Source organism: Platichthys flesus, chromosome 9 (genome assembly GCF_949316205.1).
Source record: "Platichthys flesus chromosome 9, fPlaFle2.1, whole genome shotgun sequence".
Taxonomy (NCBI): Eukaryota; Metazoa; Chordata; class Actinopteri; order Pleuronectiformes; family Pleuronectidae; genus Platichthys; species Platichthys flesus.
Genome location: NC_084953.1, coordinates 20,567,755 through 20,589,505, shown reverse-complemented (window position 1 = coordinate 20,589,505; position 21,751 = coordinate 20,567,755). Strand labels below are relative to the sequence as shown.

General features: G+C 42.9%; 3 protein-coding genes across 3 annotated transcripts in view; 1 reads left to right on the top strand and 2 right to left on the bottom strand.

Annotated features, from left to right (window-relative positions):
• Nucleotides 1–990: 990 nt before the first annotated feature.
• Nucleotides 991–11,593, bottom strand: jade3 (jade family PHD finger 3). The gene is made up of 13 exons (XM_062395260.1): nt 11,425–11,593; nt 8,616–8,691; nt 8,179–8,238; nt 8,001–8,083; nt 7,738–7,895; nt 7,459–7,649; nt 7,054–7,265; nt 5,883–6,050; nt 5,659–5,775; nt 4,705–5,163; nt 3,632–3,749; nt 2,749–3,535; nt 991–2,659 (listed from the first exon to the last, which is right to left on the bottom strand). Exons 3-13 carry the CDS (start codon nt 8,225–8,227, stop codon nt 2,542–2,544), a joined length of 2,460 nt encoding a protein of 819 aa, XP_062251244.1. The 5' UTR covers nt 8,228–8,238; nt 8,616–8,691; nt 11,425–11,593; the 3' UTR covers nt 991–2,541.
• Nucleotides 11,594–12,898: 1,305 nt separating this feature from the next.
• Nucleotides 12,899–18,093, bottom strand: rp2 (RP2 activator of ARL3 GTPase). Its single transcript, XM_062395261.1, has 5 exons — nt 17,820–18,093; nt 15,483–16,151; nt 14,747–14,861; nt 13,868–13,953; nt 12,899–13,776 (listed from the first exon to the last, which is right to left on the bottom strand). Exons 1-5 carry the CDS (start codon nt 17,979–17,981, stop codon nt 13,693–13,695), a joined length of 1,116 nt encoding a protein of 371 aa, XP_062251245.1. The 5' UTR covers nt 17,982–18,093; the 3' UTR covers nt 12,899–13,692.
• A 2,509-nt stretch (nt 18,094–20,602) lies between these two features.
• slc9a7 (solute carrier family 9 member 7) overlaps nt 20,603–21,751 on the top strand; it is a 28,216-nt gene continuing 27,067 nt past the window's right edge. Inside the window, exon 1 of the mRNA XM_062396115.1 lies at nt 20,603–21,279. Coding sequence (XP_062252099.1) covers nt 21,000–21,279 — 280 coding nt within the window. The 5' untranslated portion in view covers nt 20,603–20,999. The remainder of the gene's footprint in view (nt 21,280–21,751) is intronic.

Here is a 21,751-nt window from a genome sequence, read left to right as displayed (position 1 = left end):
GGCTTGGTCAGGTCTTGCTCAGCTTTTCCAGTTTGTCAATAAACCCTGAAACAGCACTAACCAGTGTGGTGAAGCAAACCAGACAAACTGATGAGTATCATTAGTACAAGTACATGTGAAAGTAAACACATTATTAATGGCTGCTTTTCCTTTAGTGTAAACACTTTCCTGGTGCTGTCACACTGACACACTTAAGGTGACAGAAAACCACAGGTATAACATTTAATAGCTTGGCCTTGCTACACACTGTGCAGTTGCTATGTTTGATACTGCCGACATTTAGCCAATCATCTAAATAGCTAATAAAAATCATGAAATAATAAACAATGGAACAATTTCATGTAGCCTACCCTGCCTGTGTTTTTTGTCAGTAGTCATTCATTTATCCAGGTTTTCCTTCCTAATACCAGACTTCAGAACAAATCCACTTTCATAAAATTCATCTATTTACACAAAGAACACAATTATTTAATTAACATTTTATTTGAAAACTTTACCTTCAAAAGGAGAAACATAACATAGCACGTTCAAATGCATGTGGGCCCTTATTGTCGGGTAAAAAAAGTGTTGGATGTGAGTGTTGAATTATGCACCTGTTTTACATTGACAATCCACCTCAGTCCTTGACTGTTTGTTTTGAGAAGGTGAACTGAACAAAAATGCATTGACAGTGTTAGTTGATGCTGCACAGGAGGAAAATCACACACACACACAATGCAGTTGTGAAATGATTACATAGCGTAGGTCAGAGCTGAAAACCATGTTTCACTTCAGCATATAAAGTTTCTGGTTTACGGAACAAGTAGTGCGTCTACTTCTGGTAATGTTCACCGGCATGAACCTCCCTGCTCTCAGTTAGTGTTAGAGGTGAGGAAACCGATTCAGTTTCACCTACTTCCTCTTCCCTCATTTGAGAAGGTGTTTTTACTCGACCTTGTTCTGAATGGTCAACTCAGGTGTAACACCCCCTTTGCAACTGTTTATTTCAACTGTGTTTATTGGTATATTTGAATCAATCTGTTACGTACTGACATTACAACTGAATTATGCCACGTGAATACTGCAGCTAGGTACCAAACAAATATCACAAGATTGTTTTTGTGTTTATTCTGTCAGAGTTATGGTGTTGAATTATATTACATAACCAGACCTCCCTGCACCCATGAACACTCTGCTGTAATTCTTATTGCCAAAATGGTTTAGAACATTGTGAGGTCAAAGTGACCTTTGACCAACAAATACTGAACCTCTCTCATCCTCGAGTCCAAGTGAACATTTGTGCCAAATTTGAAGAAATTCCATCATGGCGTTCCTGAGATATCGCGTTCACAACAATGGGTCTTAGGGTCGGACAAAATGGAAACATGTCTCCACAGCTGTCGTTTGCATGGAGGCATAAGGACTGGTATTTGTTCTTCATCTATACAGCTTCTACATTTGAGAGTTCTGAGGGAGCGGGAGCCAATCGCAGCTGAGATTGGGCAAAATGAAGGATTCACCCTGACTTACACCATGGACAGGTCCACAGACATCACAGGGCCAACATACAGAGGCAAACAACCATTCACCCCACACCTTCAAAGTACAGTCTCCAGTTAACCTAAGCTACACTGCATTTGTTTGGCAGGGGGATTATGGTTGGAAGCTGAAGTGTCCGGAGTAGCCAATGTAAACCGTTTCTTGCTGTGAAGCAGTAGTGCCAGCTGCTGCACCATCACACTGCCCTGTGTGATCACATGTCCTCTTCAAATCATAGTTTGGTAAACTTTTACAATGTTAGTCATTTAGGCAGTTTCTGTACAGCTGTTTTTATAAAGTCACAGCTGTGTAAGAGACGTTCAGCTTTTTTTTATTAAATAAAATAGTTTTTGTATTAAAAATTGGTTCATATTTGGCAAGCTCCTCAATTTTCAATAAAAATAAAACAGTTGATAAAGGCTGATCATGTTACTATCTGAGGAAAGAGCTGTACTCAGTCTTTGCCTTTATGCATCCAGTTTCAAGTCATTCCCGATGGATGCAGTTATATTTTCTGGCATTTTCTCCCTTATAGGCCAGAATCTGATTGTTTTAACACCTGCAAAAACTGAAGGTCCTCACTCTGGGGAAGTGTAATCCTACACAAAAGGCATTCATGTTTAAGAATTACATGACTCCACTATTTGACGATTGTAGAAACCACCATGTCAGTCACCTTTGAGGAAAACAATGGAAACAGGTGGAGTAGATGCTGGAGTTCTCTACAGGATTCCCATTAGCTGTTTCAGTTTTAATATCTGGCCACAGTGACATTGAAGGATCAATTAAGTGGAACATGTGTTTCAGTTACACAACATTTACATCCCAATTTGAACAATGTATGTACAACAGTTTTTGTCAAAGGCAGATTGAGCCTGTGTACAGGGGAAAAGGGCTGTTTAATACAAAATGTGATGCTGGCCATAAACAAAAGGCAAGCATGATAATCTCAGAAGACAGATTTGTTCCGGTTAAATCAACACTGTAACAGCTACGCTTCTCGTGAACTCTACTGGGCAACTATCAACGGCAAAAACCATCAAACATCTTCTGGTTCGTGTGAACGGCAACGTGAGCGCTGGGTCTTGGTCTGGTCCCTGATTGAAATGTGTTCAGAGAGGCAGCCTGGCACTTAGGAAGTCTGCCAGAGGGTCGGGAGACATCAGTGGCAGTGAGAAGAGTAAAAAAACTACAACAATGACAAAAAAAGAAAGAAAACACAGCCGTCACCTTTGCATGGGGTGCCGGGAGCCCAGCGACTGTTTCCCCCGACTGACCCCTTCCCTCGGAGTGTCCACCTGCCGTTGGTGCCGTCCTTTGGCCTCTGGCTCTGAGTCACTGAGCTCCAGGTCGGGACAGTATCCGTCACTGTCCTGGTACGCTCGCCCGCTTTTCACCTTGTGTTCAGACACGGGTTTAGCCCACAGTCGCTCCTTGGAAGACACTTTGCGGGACAGTTTGTCAGAGGCCCTCAGGTCCTCTGTGGTCCGTACCAGGTTAATGGTTGCCTCTTTGAATGACCTGCCGAAGTGCTCTATGGCAGACTTACGAAAGCTGCTCTTGTCGTTTGAGGTGTCCTGGTGAATGGGAGTCTGGCAGGAGCTGTCCCTCTGGGCCGCAAACTTCTCTAGGCGGCCGTTAGACTTTGCTCGGTCCTGCTCCAGCTTGCCGTTGCTGTTGGACGAGTGGCCGTGGAGTGCAGCGTGTAGGGATAGCGGTTTGCCGGTTGGTTTAACAGGCAGCGTTGGGTTGATGGAGTGGCTCGAGGAAGCCAGTCGGCCGTTGGATCGCTCGTCTCGCCGAACACGGCCATGCATTTGAGGTTTCCCCTGACCAAGCCCCTCCCCTGTGTATTCTGAAACATTACCCCTATTGTCCGGACACAGTGGCCCATTACCAGATTTGGAACTGCAATTCCCGTTTCCAAGATTTGAAGCTTTGGGCATTTTTAGCTTTAGAGTAATCCGCGGAGGAGGACGGAACAGTGTACTCTCCACTGGGAATGAAGCAGGAAGGCCTTTGGATGAAGGGAGACAAAACGTTGAAGATCAGTTATTGCCGATCACAACATAATATTACCAAACAGATAACAATAACGAAATAGGCATCTCACCAGCAGACTGCTCTTGGTTCATTAGCTGCAGATGCAAGTTAAACATCTGCTCCTGGGATTTACTCTGCAGCAGCTTCAGCTTCTCCCGCCGACTCACCATGTAACACAGATTCCTCACCTGCAGAACACGGACATGACGGCGTGTCAGGTAAGAGGGTTCATCACACGAGTTCATCATTTCATTTCCTTTAGTTTTTTTCCTAGGACTGTAACATTAAATTGATTTAATCAATTAAAATTAAATAGTTGGCAACTAATTTCATGAACAACTAGTCGGGTCTGCTATTATGCACAGCACACACAGAGGCAACATCCCCTGAGGTGGGTGGTAGTAAACCAGCCAATCCCTTGCCTTGTGAAGCTCACATTACGACGCCTTCTCTTCTCACAAGTGTTTGAAAAATGGTACAGTAGCACATCATCATTATATGAACCTGAAGAGAAAACTGTGAGAACCTCTCCTCCTCCTCCCTCAATAACAACCTTCAGGCTCATACTGCAGAAATGTTATGTGGCTGTTTTTTTTCTCTTAAGGGTCTAAAACGCCCTATGAAAACATTTATCTGGTTTTCAGTTTTAGTTTTACAACTCCGGGTTTGAACGGTGTGTTGATATAATATAAGCTATAATTCTGTGTCATAATACACAAACAATTTGATTTGTGTAGCATCAGAAGTCAGCTCTGGAAATTCACTTTTTCAGTTTGTGAGTCTGAGCAAGACAGAAGCTTTAAGTTGTTCAGAGCACTGTGGCTGTATGGAGAGATTTCTGTGATGGATATATTTATCAATAAAATTGACAAAATATATAGAATATGCTAACTCTACTGCTCAGCATCTACCATAGTAAAATGTGATTTCTGTTAATAGAATAAAACGTGAATTCAAGCACATAATCTGTCAGCCTCCTAGAAAAACCCAAAAAAAACATTAGGAATAGGCAAACTATAGTATGAATAAAATTAAGACAACAAATACAGTGTGAACAGAGAAATGTCCTAGACTAAGCAGAAAAAAAGCTGAGACTCAGCACTCCAGGAAACAACACACTGCAGTGAGAAATAAAGCACCCACCCTCTCTAAATCCTGTCGCAAGTGCATGAACATCCGCATGCGTGTGTGGATGCTGTCCTCCTGAGGCTGCAGCACCAGGTTCTCCTCCTCCTCTTTAGGGGGCAGCAGAGCTTTGTTAAAGCTCCCTTTCCTCTTCAGTTTCCAGTAATGGTAGATGAAGTCCACCAAGCGCTGAGAGAGCCCGAGGGCCCGGGCCAGCTCGTCCGGCTGGATCAGACTGTAAAACTCCTCCTCCAGCTCATGTAGTCTCTGCGCCCGCTGGCCCACCTTCACCACCTCTATGGGGGGTTTGGAGCGTGCCGGGCTCAGGCTGGCCTCCCCAGGTTTGCATTTGCTGTGCTTGAGGCAGAAAGACTTGAACTTGACCTCATCCCCTTCGTCCAAGATGGTCTTCATCTCCAGGCTGTGCTCGAAGGCACATGTCACATGGAAAGGAGTGGTGCAGTTCTTTACAGAGCACTGCGAGCGGAGGGGAAATAATGGTTGTTTTAAAGAAAACCAATGTTCCTTTCATTACTCGAGTTACCATGATTTGGTTTGGAAATTTCCCGTATTTGTCGAAAATTTGGACACCTCATTATTCGTAACATTTTTTTGTTGCAATTAAAGTGTAAACAAGATATAGTGTTGAAATTAGATGGAGAAAAGTAAAAATGCACAAGTTTGGTTAACACACGTTTACATTTCCACTGTATTTGAATGAACTGCTACAACTGCAATGTCCTCGAAGGATCAAGAAACCAACTTCTTGGAGAAGAGGAATTTGTGGAAAGGCTTACTTTTTTACACTTTGCACACAGCCAGTATTAAAACCAAGTAAGTGGCCATCACCTCCAGCTGCTCCCACAGAGAAACCACGGCTGGCAGCATTGAAAACTTACTTATAGCACCGTTAATGTTTACATTTACTGTGTTGTTATGGTGACACCCATGAATGCACAGATTCACACTCACCTGGATACATGCACCGGTCTTCAGTTTACACAGACTGCAGATGAGAGACCAGCGGCTGGGTGGGATGTGGGAGACTTTGGTGATGGGCTCCATCCTCTCAGGACACGCGATGCTCACCTGCACGGCAGCAAAACATTCAGTGTGGTCTGAGAATGTTGACGGGGTTATTAATGTAAAACTGCCTAGTGAGGTCAAGAGGTCTCGCAGAGGAGACTGGTTGTTACCTCTGGTATCCACAGGGCACAGCTCACATGGGCCCACTTGGTGCCGGCACGTGTTGCCTTCATGGCACCGCCCTTCTGGGGACACAGAAGGCACTGCGGGTCGATGCCGAGGACGCACGTCCTACACAGCCAGTTTCCAACGGGCACTTTGACGATGCCGTAACAAGCCTGAGGAGAGAAGAACAGGTTAGAACATTATGTGATTGACAGATTCATTGGTACCAACAGATTAATAAATACACTTTGATTAAGGTACTAACAATACTTGTTTTTCCTTTTAATGTTTGAATACTGCAATGGAGTAGTGCAAGGGGGAAACAGTAAGGCCCCGGTCAGGCGCCAGTATTTCCAGACTCCAGCAGCCAGGGTTATCATTTACACCAAGTCCATCTTCACTAGCCTCCAGTCAAGTCCTGCATACTCACTAGTGCACTAGCGTTCTTGTCCATAAAGTTGCTACCGTCCACACAGACCTCATAGTTTAATGTGCAGCTGTGTTCGTACATGCAAGTGGCATCAATATAATTCTCTCTCTTCCACTCTTTATTCTGTGTACCTGTCGCTCAGAATTTAATACATGCGAGTGTGACTTTTGTGTGCACCCACACTACCGATGCTAATGTTATTATTATTAATTATGATGGTCATTGTAATAATCAGTTCAACTTAAGTTTTTTTGTAGTTTTACTACAGTGTACATATAAGCACCGTTGAGAAAAAGCTCTAACATATGGTGACATTAGGAACTATGCAATTCGCCAAAACATTTCCCTAAACAAATTCATAGAGCATGGTGGAGGTAGCATTAAACAAATCCTTACATAATTAAGACCTTCCTAAACATATTTAAGACATACTACGAAACATCTTAACATACTTCAGACTAAAGGCCAATGTTTCAGATTATTGAATTGTAGAGCTTTTAAGACTTTTAAATCCCAATTAAACTAATCTGGCTAAAAAAAAATGTATATGCTGCGAAATACTACGATGTCTGGTTTTGGGTGCATTTGTATTTTTAAACATATTTTTAGCAGGCCTTTCGCCCACTCTTGAATACAAAGACAGTAGTGACTGGACCAGTATACATTCTGATAATATTCGATCAATCAAATGACCGAACATGGAGCTCACGTGCGGCCTGAGTGCTGAAAGGTGTTTTCATGTTTACCTGGTGCACACAGATGTTGCACTTGTCACAGAACACCATGTCATTCCCCTCTTCGCTGTCCGGGGAGCGGCACACGTCGCAGATAACGTCCTCGTCGTACTCTATCCCCAGACCCTCCACTGTCTCGATGGCGTGCTTCATGTTGCCATGGCACTGCCTCTCCAGGGCTTCCAGGGTGCGCTCCATCGTCAGCTCATCTATGGGTTCCTCCCCTGGGAGACACAGAGACAAAGCTCCATATGGTCAGAGAAAGCCTAGACTGTAACAACATCATGATTCCAAATCTTAAAGCTCCTATTTGTGGCTCAGGGGGACAGATGTCTGCTGTTGTAGATGTGCTCTATCACCGGGATTGTGCAAAGTGAATTTTAAGATGGATAATCCCTTTACAATCTCGCTCCTTACCCATGCGGTCAAGCTCTCGGTTGAGTGCGTGCAGCCAGTGAAGGTCCATGTCATCCAGATCGTAGCGACACATGGCCTCTGCCAGCTCCTTGATGTTGACATAACCTGGTTCAGTTGACTCCTGACAAGAGCACTGGATGTACTTCCTCTGGTGGGTGTACAGGACTTCCTTGGGCTTCTCCACAACAATCCTGAGCACAGACAACACATTTCAAATCTGTCAGAACTGCAAGGATCTTAAAACAGTGATATAGTGTTTTGGTAACAGTCAGTGTTTACCTGACGGACGGCTGTGGGATGGTGTCCGGACTCGCAGGCACCTGGACTCCCTTCTCCCACTCCTGCTTCCAGGTGTCTGCCAGCAGGTAGTAGTCCTCTGGGGACACATGGTGCGAGTCTGGCAGCTTCATGGCGCTGATCAGGTCTTTTCTGAACACCTTTGGGAGAGGGGAGGGGACGCGAGGCGGCACACAGTCAGTCCAACACTGTTCATTACATTTAACAAACCCAGTATGCAGAGCTCGTTGTCGATGGGAACTTACTTCAGCCGGTTTCTTCGGGTTGGAGGCGGGGGTTTCAGGTTTGCCGCCATACTTGTGGGACGAGCAGAAGGAGGTTGAGGGACCTAAATGAAGAAAAAGAGATTTGATCAAATTGCAGAGGAGATAATAAAATACAGTCCAGTTCAGGCTGCGGGGTCTTGAGGGGCAAATGACTCACTCTCATTGTCAGAACTGTCGCTGCTGCTTGAGGACCTGAGACGTTTCATCCTGTAACATCCTGCAGAGCACAAGAGATGAAAGACTTTAAAACACGGTTCAAAATAAATTCATTTAAGATGGAATAAAATGATTTGTTCAATTCAAGTAAAGCCGTTTTAAGACATGAACTCTTCAAATCACATTTTGTAAACTAGAAAATTCTGGCCAGGGGTTGAGTCTGGGCCCAGGAGTCAGGACTTGACTTTTACATTTTGCTGAGGGAATCAAATGTTAATCTGGAAAATGTCCAGAGCAACTGACCTTGGATGTTTGCGCTCTTACATACAGCCCCTCTGGAGAGTTTCAGATGTCCTCAGTGCATGAGTTCAGTGCATGTCTTTAAGCATCTTATTAATTTCAAATTGCTACAGAGGTCGATAAAAGATAATTACTCACCATAAATTTCAAGTTGAAAAGCATGCTAGTGGTTTCCTCTGACAGAAAATAAACCCTTAACTGCTCAACTCCCTTCCTGCAAAGAAGAAATATAAGAGTCACATAAGCAAATATGTTTGCATGTAAACAGTAAGCATGTGTTCTGTCTACATTGTCATATTAGGGTTTGGCCCAAAGACCTTGGAATAAAACAGCCAATATTCTAACCCACTAACATTACCAGCGAATAATTCAAATAAAGTCCAGCAGCTTAATTCCTTAGTTGTCTTTCTTTCAAGTCCACAGTTTGAACCATGACTGTTTAAAGGAAATGTAGGAACTTCAACGTGGTGTAGCCCCCAATACAGTACACTGTTTCAACAGACAGGACATGCCTCACATTCCTCATGAGGACAGGAGGGGTGGGAGAGGGGATAAAGCCAATCCCGCTCCATATCATAGTCTACATAAATGTTTAAGATGTTTGTAGGTGGAAACGTTATGCTATTTTTAAGAACAAGTCACACAGCACAGACACACTGCAGCAAACTGTGTAGCAGTCACCATTAGACCAGGGACCTGCCATTAACAGATGCCTGGTCTAAATACACTGAGCCCTGTGTGATAGAGTAATGAAGAGCGCTTTACTCCAAAAATGGACACAATTATATTAAATAGATGCCAATTACTTTCCTGGCAATCAAAATAATCAATATGTTGGCAAATCTATTCTTCAGCTCTAATCCAGGGTTGATGCAGGACTAGAGAGAACCTCATGAGGATTAATATTTAGACAATTAGAATCAGTGATTTCAGAAGACAAAATGAATCTGAAACCCTTGACATTTGATGATTTAAAAAAGTTAAATCAAACATTATTGGTTTCATCCAGCTTTTTAAGCATTTAGATTTATACAATTGTGAAGAGAATATGTTTCGATTTTGGACGGTTGCTCAGACAAAACCAGCAAATTGAAGACGTCACCTTGGGAGAAAGAATATTGGGGCCACTAACAAGCAGTAAACAGTCATAATATTATGAAATTAAAATTGTAAATTTTGGACCATATGTCATTTTAGACGTGGGTATGAGAGGATTAGCCTGCTTTTTTAAATGACGAACGTGGAGCATCTTGTTAAGTTATACTTTTAAAAATATTTACTTATATTATAAGTATCAGGACTTTGCAAGCAATTGTGCAAGAAACTGTTTCTATTCAGAAGAAAGAACCACAGAGACTTGATGAAATTGTCTCAGTTTTGTAGAGGACGTAATTTTAGGTAATGGCTGACTGTGATCTATGAGCTATTTAAATGGATTTTGTAGTTTCCAGACAAGATAAGTGTGGGAGTCTGTGGAGGATGGGTTCTCCTTGCTCACTATTTTCTATAAAACTAACCTTGTAATATTACGACTAAATTTCTTAATATTATGACAATATTCTAAAATTTCTGAATTCTTTTCTTCAATTTGGGCCCAATACATTGTTGTGGGCTTCGACACCAGATAATGATTTTTTAATATTCAGGAGGTAACTGGACTTAGTTGTGTTGACGTTTAACAGTTATAATGTTAAACGACTCTCAAGATAGACACCCTACAGTGGTTAAAGACCGGACACCATTTGTGAAGCTGTTTTCAGACAACCACTGAACTCCGAATTATCTCCTGAAGTTCTGTATGTGAGAACGCAAAAGTGAGAGGCTCTGGAGTTTCTCCCGACAGTCCTCTAATTAAAACTCTGGATACTATCCAATTTTTTTCAAGAGAGCTTTAGGTGATACGGCCTGACGCCTGTGAGATGTGCTATTCACAAAAACACATGATCTCCGCAACGGTAATAATACAAAACCTCCGACCACAGAACCTCAGCAGAGACTTCTGTATTATTGTTAACGTGTTTGAGCGAATAATCTGTGTGACAGGCAACCACCAGAGAAAGTGCTGACATCCTCCGGAGTTCATGTCTTTCATCCATTTCTAGCATTTCCTCATTCCGCAGACCTGGAGGGGCCTGCGCTTGTTACATCTACATTTGGAACCAGGAAAACAAGATATCATCAAACTGTGGTGGGTCTATTATCTGTTCAAACTGTATACAGCTGTCATGTAATCAAACAAAGACTTGGCTGGTAGAGAGTCAAACATGGCCGTTCAGCCATGTTTTTGTTGCCTGACTAAGCTCTTTCTAGTCTAAACCCCCATCACACTGAAGAGAAACAAGAAGATGAGAGTCTGAGATGATGTGGAGCTCAGTACATGTCTGAGAGCAGCTGTAGTGTGACTGCAGGCTGTGATGTAACATGCACGGAAATGACGTCACAGCGCTCCAAAAGCGCTGGTTTGAGTTAACGGGATCATCCACTGTGGTCTCCTGTGTGTTTTATATGGCATGTAATGTGCTAGCATGTAGCTGCTAGCCGGTGCTACATTGTTAGCTGCAGCTACACGCAGATCGAGGGCTTTGAATGAACTAACGCCGAGCGGCTGCCCTGCCCAAAGATCCTGGTTGGCGCCAAACAAACACACACAGGCCTGGAGCGGGCTACACTGCAGACTGTGGAGAAATCAAACATGGGCGCCACCACCATACAAAGATGTCACTTCCTAGAGGCAGCAGGACGGAGGTTTGAGAAGCTGCTTCACAGTCTAATGTAGAGAGAGCCATCACACACACATCCACACTGAGGCAGGGTCCAGTGAAAGCAGACAGTGGTAGTAGTGGGAGCAGGAGGCCCCGTGGCCTGGATAAAGCATCCAGGGCAAATCCTGGCACAGGGAGCCCCGCTGGACACACGGGCATATTGTTCACATCCCTCCGTGTCTTACCTCCGGTACACGCGCTGCTGTCCGCTTCGGTTCCGCCACGTCTACCCGCACACACACGGTCTGCAAACTGGGTCTCTGCTCCTGGCTGCGGGTTCAATGATGGTTTTTGTGTGTCCCCCTCACTGGGAATCTCCAGAGCTGCGATCTGTCCTCCTCCACCACCACGGCACAACGGCTCTATTGTACCGCGCGTTCCGCCGGGTCCTAAACCCCGCCGAGTTCCCTTCATCCTGGGGACGCTCAATTTGTCCACCGGCGTCCACCTCTATCCACGCACACAGTGGGAACAAAGACAACAACCTAGTCCCAACCAATGAAAACAGGGCAATCAGGGGGGGATTTGTCATCTTATCGTAAAGACGACATAAACCTTTCTCAAGAGCAACTCCTAAAGGAACACACATCTACATATGTAGTACATAGATAAAAAGCATAAGGGTCACGCAGGTACATTTAAATAATTATATGATTAGAGTTATAAGTTATAGTATATATATATATATATGTTCTGCTTCCAAACTTGAAAGAGAACCGGTGGTTGTCATAAAAACTCAAAAGGTGTTGTTTGTCCAGTCAGGGATACTGTAAAAACAATGGTGACCTCCACATAGAGGACCCGCTATCAATTTAAATATAAAGTATTTAAATTTAAAGGGGCCTATCCAGGGTAAAGAAAACAATTAGTACAATTAAGATGAAACACTAGTGAAAACATTAGAAATATTTTATATTCAATTTCTGCCAATAGAACCAACCTTAGCTAAATCTTACACACTGAACGTTGACCTGAACTATAGATGATATCCCTGATTACTCATTTTATTGAAGAAGCAGATCTCGAATATTTTGTGGTGTTTGCAAATTATCAATTTGTTTTATGAATGGAGTCTTTATTTATCTCCAAAATTATACATGGAATTATACCATGGCAGACATTTTACATGCAGTATAAAAAAAAAACCCTGCCTGGCTGCCCCATTAAATGCACCACTGAGGCTGATATATATTTACCACACAGTCACTGTTGTCTTAGTCAGCTGTTTGATATTTCAGGCCAATATTTAGCTTTACCTACATCTGCAACATGCTGAATGTGTTCTGTTCTTAATAAATGATTAGACGACCAGCCCCCAGCACAGACTGGGCAAGGTCAAGCTGCAGGCTGTGCTACCTAGAATGTTTGTAGTGAGTCAAACGATGAAATGTTGTTGAAAAAAGGTGGAAGTCAAATAGCTGAAGTGAAAGGTGCAAAACTGTGATACACTGGAAGAGGCCGCATTTGTTAATTCAAGATTCCATGACTCACACTTCACGTTTAAAAATGCTCAAATCTTTAAGCAATTGGCTTCTATTGCAACATAGAGGAAAGTTTATATCTAATCTGATGAGTGATGATCCTAAAGCTAGAAATACAGTAATGTACAGTGAGACATGCAGTGACTGGAGTAACTCAGAAAGACAGATTGACTATATATATTGACTGATGTTGATCAGTCTACAACCATTATCACAGATTTATTTCATACATAACAGCACTGAAGTCGACATGAGGATACTTTTACTAAAAATGTCGATGGAGAACATTAAATTGTTTCTATACAAAAACATTGAGTGGAGTATAAAACAATTTTTTTTCCTAAACTAATAACATAAGTTGCCTACATCAAAACTCAGCATTTATACAACTTTAACATAACTCACATTCAATTGATCTGAATTCAAGATAAACTCAAGCTCTTCAAAATTCAGCTTTGGCCTTCTCACCTACACAGCGAGTTTCAAACGTACACACCTTAAACAGAGAAAAGTTCACCATCTAAACCATATACACAAATAAATCCTTACAGGAAATAAAAATATGATTTATTATTACAAATATTTCCCCTCAGGCTTGTGCTCATGTTTTTGTAACTGTGTCAATGGTTAAAGACGGTAATGAAAAAAACAAATGCTTTAAATGAAATGAATCCGATTTACAGCAAAGAACTACATTCACAATCGATAAAAGCAACAGGCTTATCAAATACATTCATAGAAATATAAATATTCACAGCACTCGTAGCAACTAATGGATATTAAGTGGTTTACAGCAAATCTTTTTGGTTGATAGAGACTGAATCTAGTCCTTAATAATTACCATTCCTACCTATCATTTTAAAAGAGGCAAATAGTACTAACACCACTGGCATTCAACAAGATCTGGGTGGCAGGTGGTTAAGAAAATAAGATTCAGAGAATGACCAGCAGTTTGTTCGATATTTCTATAATTCACAAGCCCATCTGCATGTCTGCAAAATTGAAGAAGTTGTCCACATCTCGAGAGGATGTGTTTTTGTTATCAGAGACAAAAACCTGTTGGGGAAAAAGAAACACAACTTACTCTAAGGTCTTGAAAATATTTTTAACCGGTAAAAGACAGATGCCACAAAGAGAGTGTAAATACCTTGGTGCCACTGAACATTTCGTTTGCGATGTTCTTGCAGGCTTCCACAACTCCGTCACCATTCAGCTCCAGGGCGATCACAGGGCCTTTTGTGGTAAGATATGAAAGTCAAAACCCTAAAGCACAACAACAGTGCAGCAACTACAACTCTACAGATACATTCACACTACAGCTAAATACAGGTCTCCCTCCTCTTTGCAAAAGTCCAGTTACATTGACACACACTTTGGTTATGCAACAGTAACCGCTTACCAGGGAAATGGGGATCGTGAACAATTCCAGTTCTCATAAACATATTCAAATACTGATTCAACTGATTTCAGCAGTGTTTACCAAATGGGCACTGGAAAACTGGTAGTCAGCAGTATTAATAATAAAAATCACGTGAGTGTGAAGCAATGGTAAATGGCTCTATTTGAGGCATTTAAAGATATGCTGTGGATGTGTCACTGTGTTCTGCTTTAATATGTGTTTCTCATTATTTGAGATAATGCACTTCCTGTGGAAAATTTGGTGTAAATGCTGAAATGCTGAAAGGCTTTGCTGAGACGAGGTGAAAAATAATAAAAGGTAACCATGTGACAACTCCAAGATGCAAGAAATGTGAAATGACAACTTTATAAGGCTACAATACTTATTGCGGAAAAAGTTGAATGTTTCACAAAATATGAGGAGTTGATATAAGAAAATGAGATCGGGAATGTCCTGAACAAGATGAAAGTTTGGATGCTGGAGGAATTGAAACCATTTGAAAAACGCTGAGGTTGTTTGTGACTGAAACGGCCTAAGAATGTGAACACAAAAATGTACACAAGAAGAGAAGTAATAACGAAAGAGGGAATCCAGTGTGGCCCATGTGCAAGAATTCACACAAATTACCTTTGGTGATCCACTCCACGAGGTCCTCTGCACTGTGTTGGAAGACTCTCTTCACGTCTTCAGGTCGCATTGAGACTTCCTTTGTCTGGATCAGCACAAAACCTTTAGTAGACGCCTGTTCGAATTAGATTTTAGAAAGGGAGGTTAGATAACAAGGTTGTAGTAGAACCATCAAGCATGTGAAAAATCCTCCACGTCAACACGCAGAGTGACAGTGTCTTGCAGACTCTGCGTGTTATTCCAGTCTCATGCTTATGTGACGGAACACATAACTGAAATACTCGAGTAGCATACAGCCATCTTAGCAAGTTAGCTAATACAAAGAAATAATATTACTCTGAACACTGAGAGGATACTGAGGACATAAAAAAGATTCATGTTTACACATACCCCCACGGATTTGAAAGATAACCATCTTCAGATTGAGATCAATCCACAACCAGTGGAGGTGAAGCTTGATTAGATTTCCTCACTATTTTACTTCATTCATGGTTCTGTGGTAAACTTTCGGTCCTTCTACAATAGTGCAAGTGTGATAGCTACACAACAACCTTTTCCAACATGACTGTCTTAATATCAGAAAGTAATCTCTTAAACTCTGGGTGGTGCTCCTGGTGACAGGCATACAGCCACCGCCCTTTTACCTCTCACATTCAAATACAAATAAAGACTTCCCCATTTAAACAACACCTCACAATCAGGTGTTAAATTAAGCGAAACTTCCTGACTCTCTCACCTCATCAATCAGTTTGCGGGAATTTGCAGTGCTGTACTCCCCAGCGAAGAAAACAAAGAGGCAGGACTCTTCACTGTCCTTACGTCTCCCTCCCTTTGTCAAAGGCACAATGCTGCGAGTGGGGTCAGCGGAGATTCGCACTGATTTGAACTCAGACTCTGTATCTGGTGCTGGTACAAAATCCAGAACCGCTGAAGCCTCCGGCAACAGGCTCCAGTTGTTCTCGCCGGACACTGGCGTGAAGTCGTGGATGTTGCTCCAGTTGTTGTTGAATATGCTGAGACCCGCGTCCTTGAAGTGGAAGGCCAGCTCCGGATAGAAATACTGAAAGCAGCCGAACTTCATGCCTGTGGACGACTCGATGATGGGCTGAGTGGCACAGCACAAGAAAACATCCATCTTTTTACAGTCCCGTGTGCGAAACTGCTGACAGGCCACCACGCACTTGATGTCTTTACAGTCTCTGAAAAACACGCTGCCCTTGATAGGTCCAAGAAAAATGCGGCAATTGACACAGTCATCGATGGTGATAGTCGCTGAGTGGTCAAACACGTATATGTTGCAGTTCTCGCAATCTTGGATGACAAACTGTTGCCCATTCAATTTGTCAGGGAGTCGGCCCACTGTGACATCTTTGAGCCCTGTCAGCATGTAGTCTTTGGGATCAACCTATGTGAAGAGAAAAGGGACCAGATGGGTATTTAAACAATACATTTAGAGATGCACAACACTTCTGATCTACACCACAATACACCTTATTGACAAGAACTCTTGAATCCCGTTGTCTTTCCAAGTTGATATCTTCATCGGTGTCTTCTACGTGTATGGGACAATTTTTTCTTGAGACGTCTTTTTTTCTTCAGTTTTGCATCTGCTGCATAAACCGTCACCGCTGTGCCAACCCGCTAGTGGGGCACTCCCTGGTTAATATGCCACTGTATTCTCAGATGGGCTCATTTGGAGACTCGGCAGAGTATTTGCTGGAAGGACCAACTCTGGAGATGGTTTGGAGCAACCGACACGGACATATGCTTTTTCTCATACAGCCCCTTCAGATAATTTCAGTAGAATATCTGGAGATCAGTGCACGTCTGAAAGCAACCTAAGAGAGACAACATTTCTGACACACTTGTATCTAATAGATTCCCACCTCTATCATCCAACTCTACTTTTCCATGAAACATTGGACATTTAAGCTTTTAAAGACACACCTACACCAATGATGAATTTTTGATCTTTCATAAAACTGTTAAGCATTCAATATATGAGTAATATTTACCAAGCAACGATAAACCAAATGGGCCAAAAATGGTATCTAAATAAAAATGTTGATATGGGTTGATTATCGATCATTATTACAATGATGAATGTGACATTTAACCCTGTTAAGTTGCAGGTCATGTGGTTCAAGTTTTTTTTCATGCGTATGTGAACACATGGTAAACTGTGCAATGAAATGTTTGGACGTGAAGGACAGGTCAGCTCAGCAGAGCAATAATTGAATCTAAATTAAAAAAGTAAAAGAAGCTTAATATAAAGTCACGTACAACACTTTAAAACTATTCACAGGATGCAGTGTAACAATCGAGGATGCAAATGTAGGAACCAAAGGGACAACTGTAAACTATAAGTGTTAATTATTGCAAACAAGTTGTTGAGCTATGTTGTGACTCACTTGCTGGGGTATTTCAAAAGTGCAACAAGCAATGAGTCAAAACGGAAGTTGAACCACCGCTTGGTTAACGCCTGTGAGTGCGGTCAGCTGTACAACGGTGAGCTACACAGCATTGTGTAGTAATCCGATAACGAGATAACTCTGGACACGAAATGTGAGGGAGAGACAGGGAGCGGGCGTTGAGCCGAAAACTGAGGTGTCGTCAACACACAGCGAGCCTCGAGTGCATCCCCTGGCTAGCTAGGTAACATGGAACTGAATGTCACGCGACTATGTGTCGTGATACCGCGCAGTCAATCTCAGCTGGTGAAGGTTTATCTCTGCAGCGCCAAGGAAAAATAGTCAGAAACACATACATCGCCATTATTGAACGCTACAGGTGGTAACAGCAGGGTCACTGAAAGACTGGGAGAATAACACGGCGCAGGGCAGCTTCCATTGAATGATGTCTCATTTAGAAATAACCTAAATCTTCATGTAGCCGCAGATTTAAGGTGTAAAAGAAGTTAGCGAACTGTGGCGAACGAGTCGACCTGGAAGCGAGTGAGAGCTCAAGTTAAAGGCTGAAGAGCTGAACAGAAACCCACAGGTTAGCATCTAAAACCAGAACCTGCCACAGCCCTCCCAATATGAGCTTCCTGTTCCAGTGAGCTCGGGGTTACCTTCTCTCTCTTGTCCCAGCTGTACTGCTTCGGAGCCTCGTCGGTGTTGTTGCCAAGGGGAACCGCGTTGCCCGTCGTCGCAGTGTCGACGGTGGTGGTTGTCGGCGTCAGATCTTCTTTATCCGACTTCCGTTTGGACTTCTTGGAAAAGAAACAGCCCATGATGACTCGTGCAGCGGCGACCGGCCGAGGTGCGTTCTCTCGCCGTAACGTTTGCTCCGCGAACACGAGAAATGTGGCACTGACGCTTCTGAGCACTTCAGTTGACCAGATTTTTTTTAGCTTCCCGTTTCCCCAGCTTCACCTCACCAACCAATCGGCGCCGAGGTGGTTATTACCACAGCCAATCACCGAGCCCGGAGGAGTGACGGGATCACGTAGGAGATGTGTGCACCCATGAGGCATTTATGTAAAAACCTTAAAAAAACGATTGCTTTAGACTGTGTTATCTTCATCTTATTCTAATGCGTGTGTATGGACGTAAAGTTAAAGAGACACATTCAAAATGTCTATTGCTCAAGTTGAGTCAAATTGGATGACTCCGTGTGACATATATGACAACATTACAGCTGCTATTCAAATACAATGACTCTGCATACAAAGTGATATAATTAATCTAATGCATTTAGGTATTAAAATACAATGACACGCACCAGATTATAAAGTAGAGTGCTTTCAAAGTAGACTGACCTCTAACCCCACGCATTCGTAAGCCAGGAGCAGGTGAAATCGAGTAGTTATTGATTAAACAGATGAGCCTGAATGCAACGCCATCTGCACAGTGTTGCCTTCACCCCAAAAAGGACTGTGTACACACTGCAGCGCATGGAAGATGTGTTATACAAAGTAATAACATAAAGATAATTAATTAAATGAGTGAAATAGTGCTAAAATCATATACTGTATGATTGTAAAAGTTAGTAAAAGTCTGTGATGATATATGGACATTGTTTTACACTCCAGCCCCGTTTATAACCAGAATTAAGTTTGAAGTCTGATTAGAAAAAAAATACAATCGTGCACAAGAAAAAACACAACAACTAACACGAAACCCATTTAAACCAGACAGATTAGCTTGCAATTTAAGCCACTAGGACACTCTAATAATAGGTAATCCCCCATCCTGCCTCTGTAAGAGTTCCTCTGAAGCCTGGCCCTTCCACTACATGCTAATTTTTTATTCTGTGTAACCATAAAATCATTATGTGACTGTGAATTTTGGACTATAAACTACCAGTGAGCATTAGAGGCGATGGTGTTCTCACTGAGAACATTTACAGCCTGCAAAATGACACCAGAGCAGTCTATTAAACCGGTGTCAAACCAGCAACACCTGTGTTGTAGTACATGAGGAGCATGGCTGGATTAACCTGTTAGGGGCCTTTGGACCTTCTGACCATCCCTCCCTCCCAAAAACCTCCTTGTGATATATACTCAGCCACTGTTGCCTGTTCCCTATCAACTCGAACAAGTCCCCAGCTCACAGGCAGTCCTTGTTTTAGTAGAATTTTATTGAAGACTTTCATCATGTGAATACAATCTAAACCAAAATTCATTAAATTGCTGTTGAAGCTGGAGAAACAGAACCATTGTGATAGAGATACTCAGTTAAAGTTACAGGGTGTGCAAGTCGTTCCCCTAAAACTGAATGTACACTAGTAAACTGCCTGTTTTAAACCTTACAGGCTATTTACCTGTACTAAAATATACTGTCACTTTTTATCAATGGTGTGCTCGAGGTTGTTTGCAGAGTTAATGTCAAAAAACGTTTTGTTCATCCTTCCTGGTTTATCTGCAGTGAAGATTTTATAGAGAATTTTTTTCAAGAAATATGGCGTAAGATAAATAATTAAATTTTTCAAAATGATCCTATGGGCCACATTTTACGGGCTGCCGGCTACCAGTTAGAGACATGTTCAACTGGGTCCATACTGACCATTTGCATGCTGCCCTACCCCCACTGACTGCTACAGAGCACTGGTTGATTGTTTATTCAAATCGTATTATTATCGAGCGAATCACTTGTCCAAATCGCATCAAACTCTGCACTGCACTTCCCTGAGGGCAATAACAATACATGTGCCAAGTGGTAAACTGATTCGGTGAACGGTTTGTGACATAGGTATAGACAGGCAGTCATTTGTGGAATTAATAGGTAGATCATCATTTAAGTGCACTTTAATGCTGTGTAGCTTGAGAATATGTATGTGTTTCAGAAAAATAAAGCAAAACAATATGATGCAATGTGGCCAACAGTAACAGCTTTAATATCCTGTAGCTTAGCTCTCCTGTAGCTCTGTTGTGGTCTCTAACAGCTCCTCAGGGAAATATCTGAGTCTTTAGCGTCTAAATGCTCTGCTATGCTTAACAGCTATTTGTCAACTGTCAGTCATTTGGTGCTGGGCAGGAATACACTGGGTTTGCTAATAACAATGTGTTCAATGAACACATGCAGCTGCCAGTTACTGGTATACAGTTTGATTGAGGAAGTAAAAATGAGCCAGAAGATTAGAGTCGTGGCCTTAAAAATCTCAATATTAACCTGATGGAAGATTAATCGCTCTACAGAGCTGAAGAGTTATACATTGTGGGTGACTATAAAATACATTATTCAATTAAAACGGTAATTTGATCTTCTATTGTGGTATAACTTTATATTTGGGGCCACAGAAAAGCTCTTCTTTGAAAACATTTCTCTGATTCCCCGTTAGCCCCCTTTAACTTTGCCCCCCCTGGTGAAAACCCACCTCTCACCCACTGTTATCACCACAGCTATAGGCCACACTATCCACAGCGGATATTTCCTCCTGCTTCTCTTGCAAAACGAGTTTTTAAGTCCCAGCACAGACCACGTGAATTTCCTGTTTTGAAGACAAACTCATGCACTGAACTGCACCATCATCAGAATCTCGGGACGATGACTCAGTAGGCTCAGATCGGTGGACTTCGGTGGCTGCATCCTGGTGTGATTCGCTCTCCTCCACAGGGGCAGCGCAGTCTCAGCTTCCTCGTCCTCTCGCACCGCGCAGTGTGTCTTTAAAAGGTTGAACCCGCGTGTCCACAGACCGTGAGCCCCGGACTGCTTCCCCCTGCTCGGCTCAGCTGTGTGTACCTGTCCGCAGTGACATGGCATAGCGGCTGTGATCAGCGGCAGCAGCAGCAGGAGCCTCATCCTGCACCATGGACGCGCAACGACAGCTGAGGCGCAGCGCAGCCTGCGTGGCAATGGACGCGATGGTGCCCGCCTGGATCTTACTGAACACGGTGTCCGGACTGAATGCGCAGGGCGACGGAATGGAAGAGCTCACCACCGAGAAGGAGGCTGAGGAAAGTCACCGACAGGACAGCGTCAATTTGCTGACATTCATTCTGCTGCTGACCTTAACCATCCTCACCATATGGCTCTTCAAGCACAGACGGGTCCGATTCCTCCACGAAACCGGGCTGGCAATGATTTACGGTGAGGTCGCGTGATGAATACACAAACACGAGCACTCACTTTCCCCCTTCACAACTACCGCCACCACCAGCAGCTCCCCGCAGGCTTTTCATGATTCAGGCTGTCCTGTGGTGCTCGTGCAGAGGCTGTTCTGGGACCGTGAGTCTGTTTCAAGTCTCAAGAAATGGACCCGCCTCCGCATTTCCAGCGGCTGACACGGCTCCGTCTTAACTGGGCCAAAGCTCGTTTCTAGAAGGTGCTCTGGGCTGTTGTCGAGTCGACTCAACAACGCAGTCCGACTGACCTGGAGTCAGCCGCCTGACACGTGAAGGCCTTCACACAATGTCTGTGCTGCACTAAATGAGATTACAGTGGCCTTTAAGTATTTTATATGGTTTAACCCACTGTATTAAAAAAAACAATATTATATATTTTCCCAAAACAGTTTTTCTATGAATAACAGCTTCAATAGCCAAATGCTTGACTACTAACT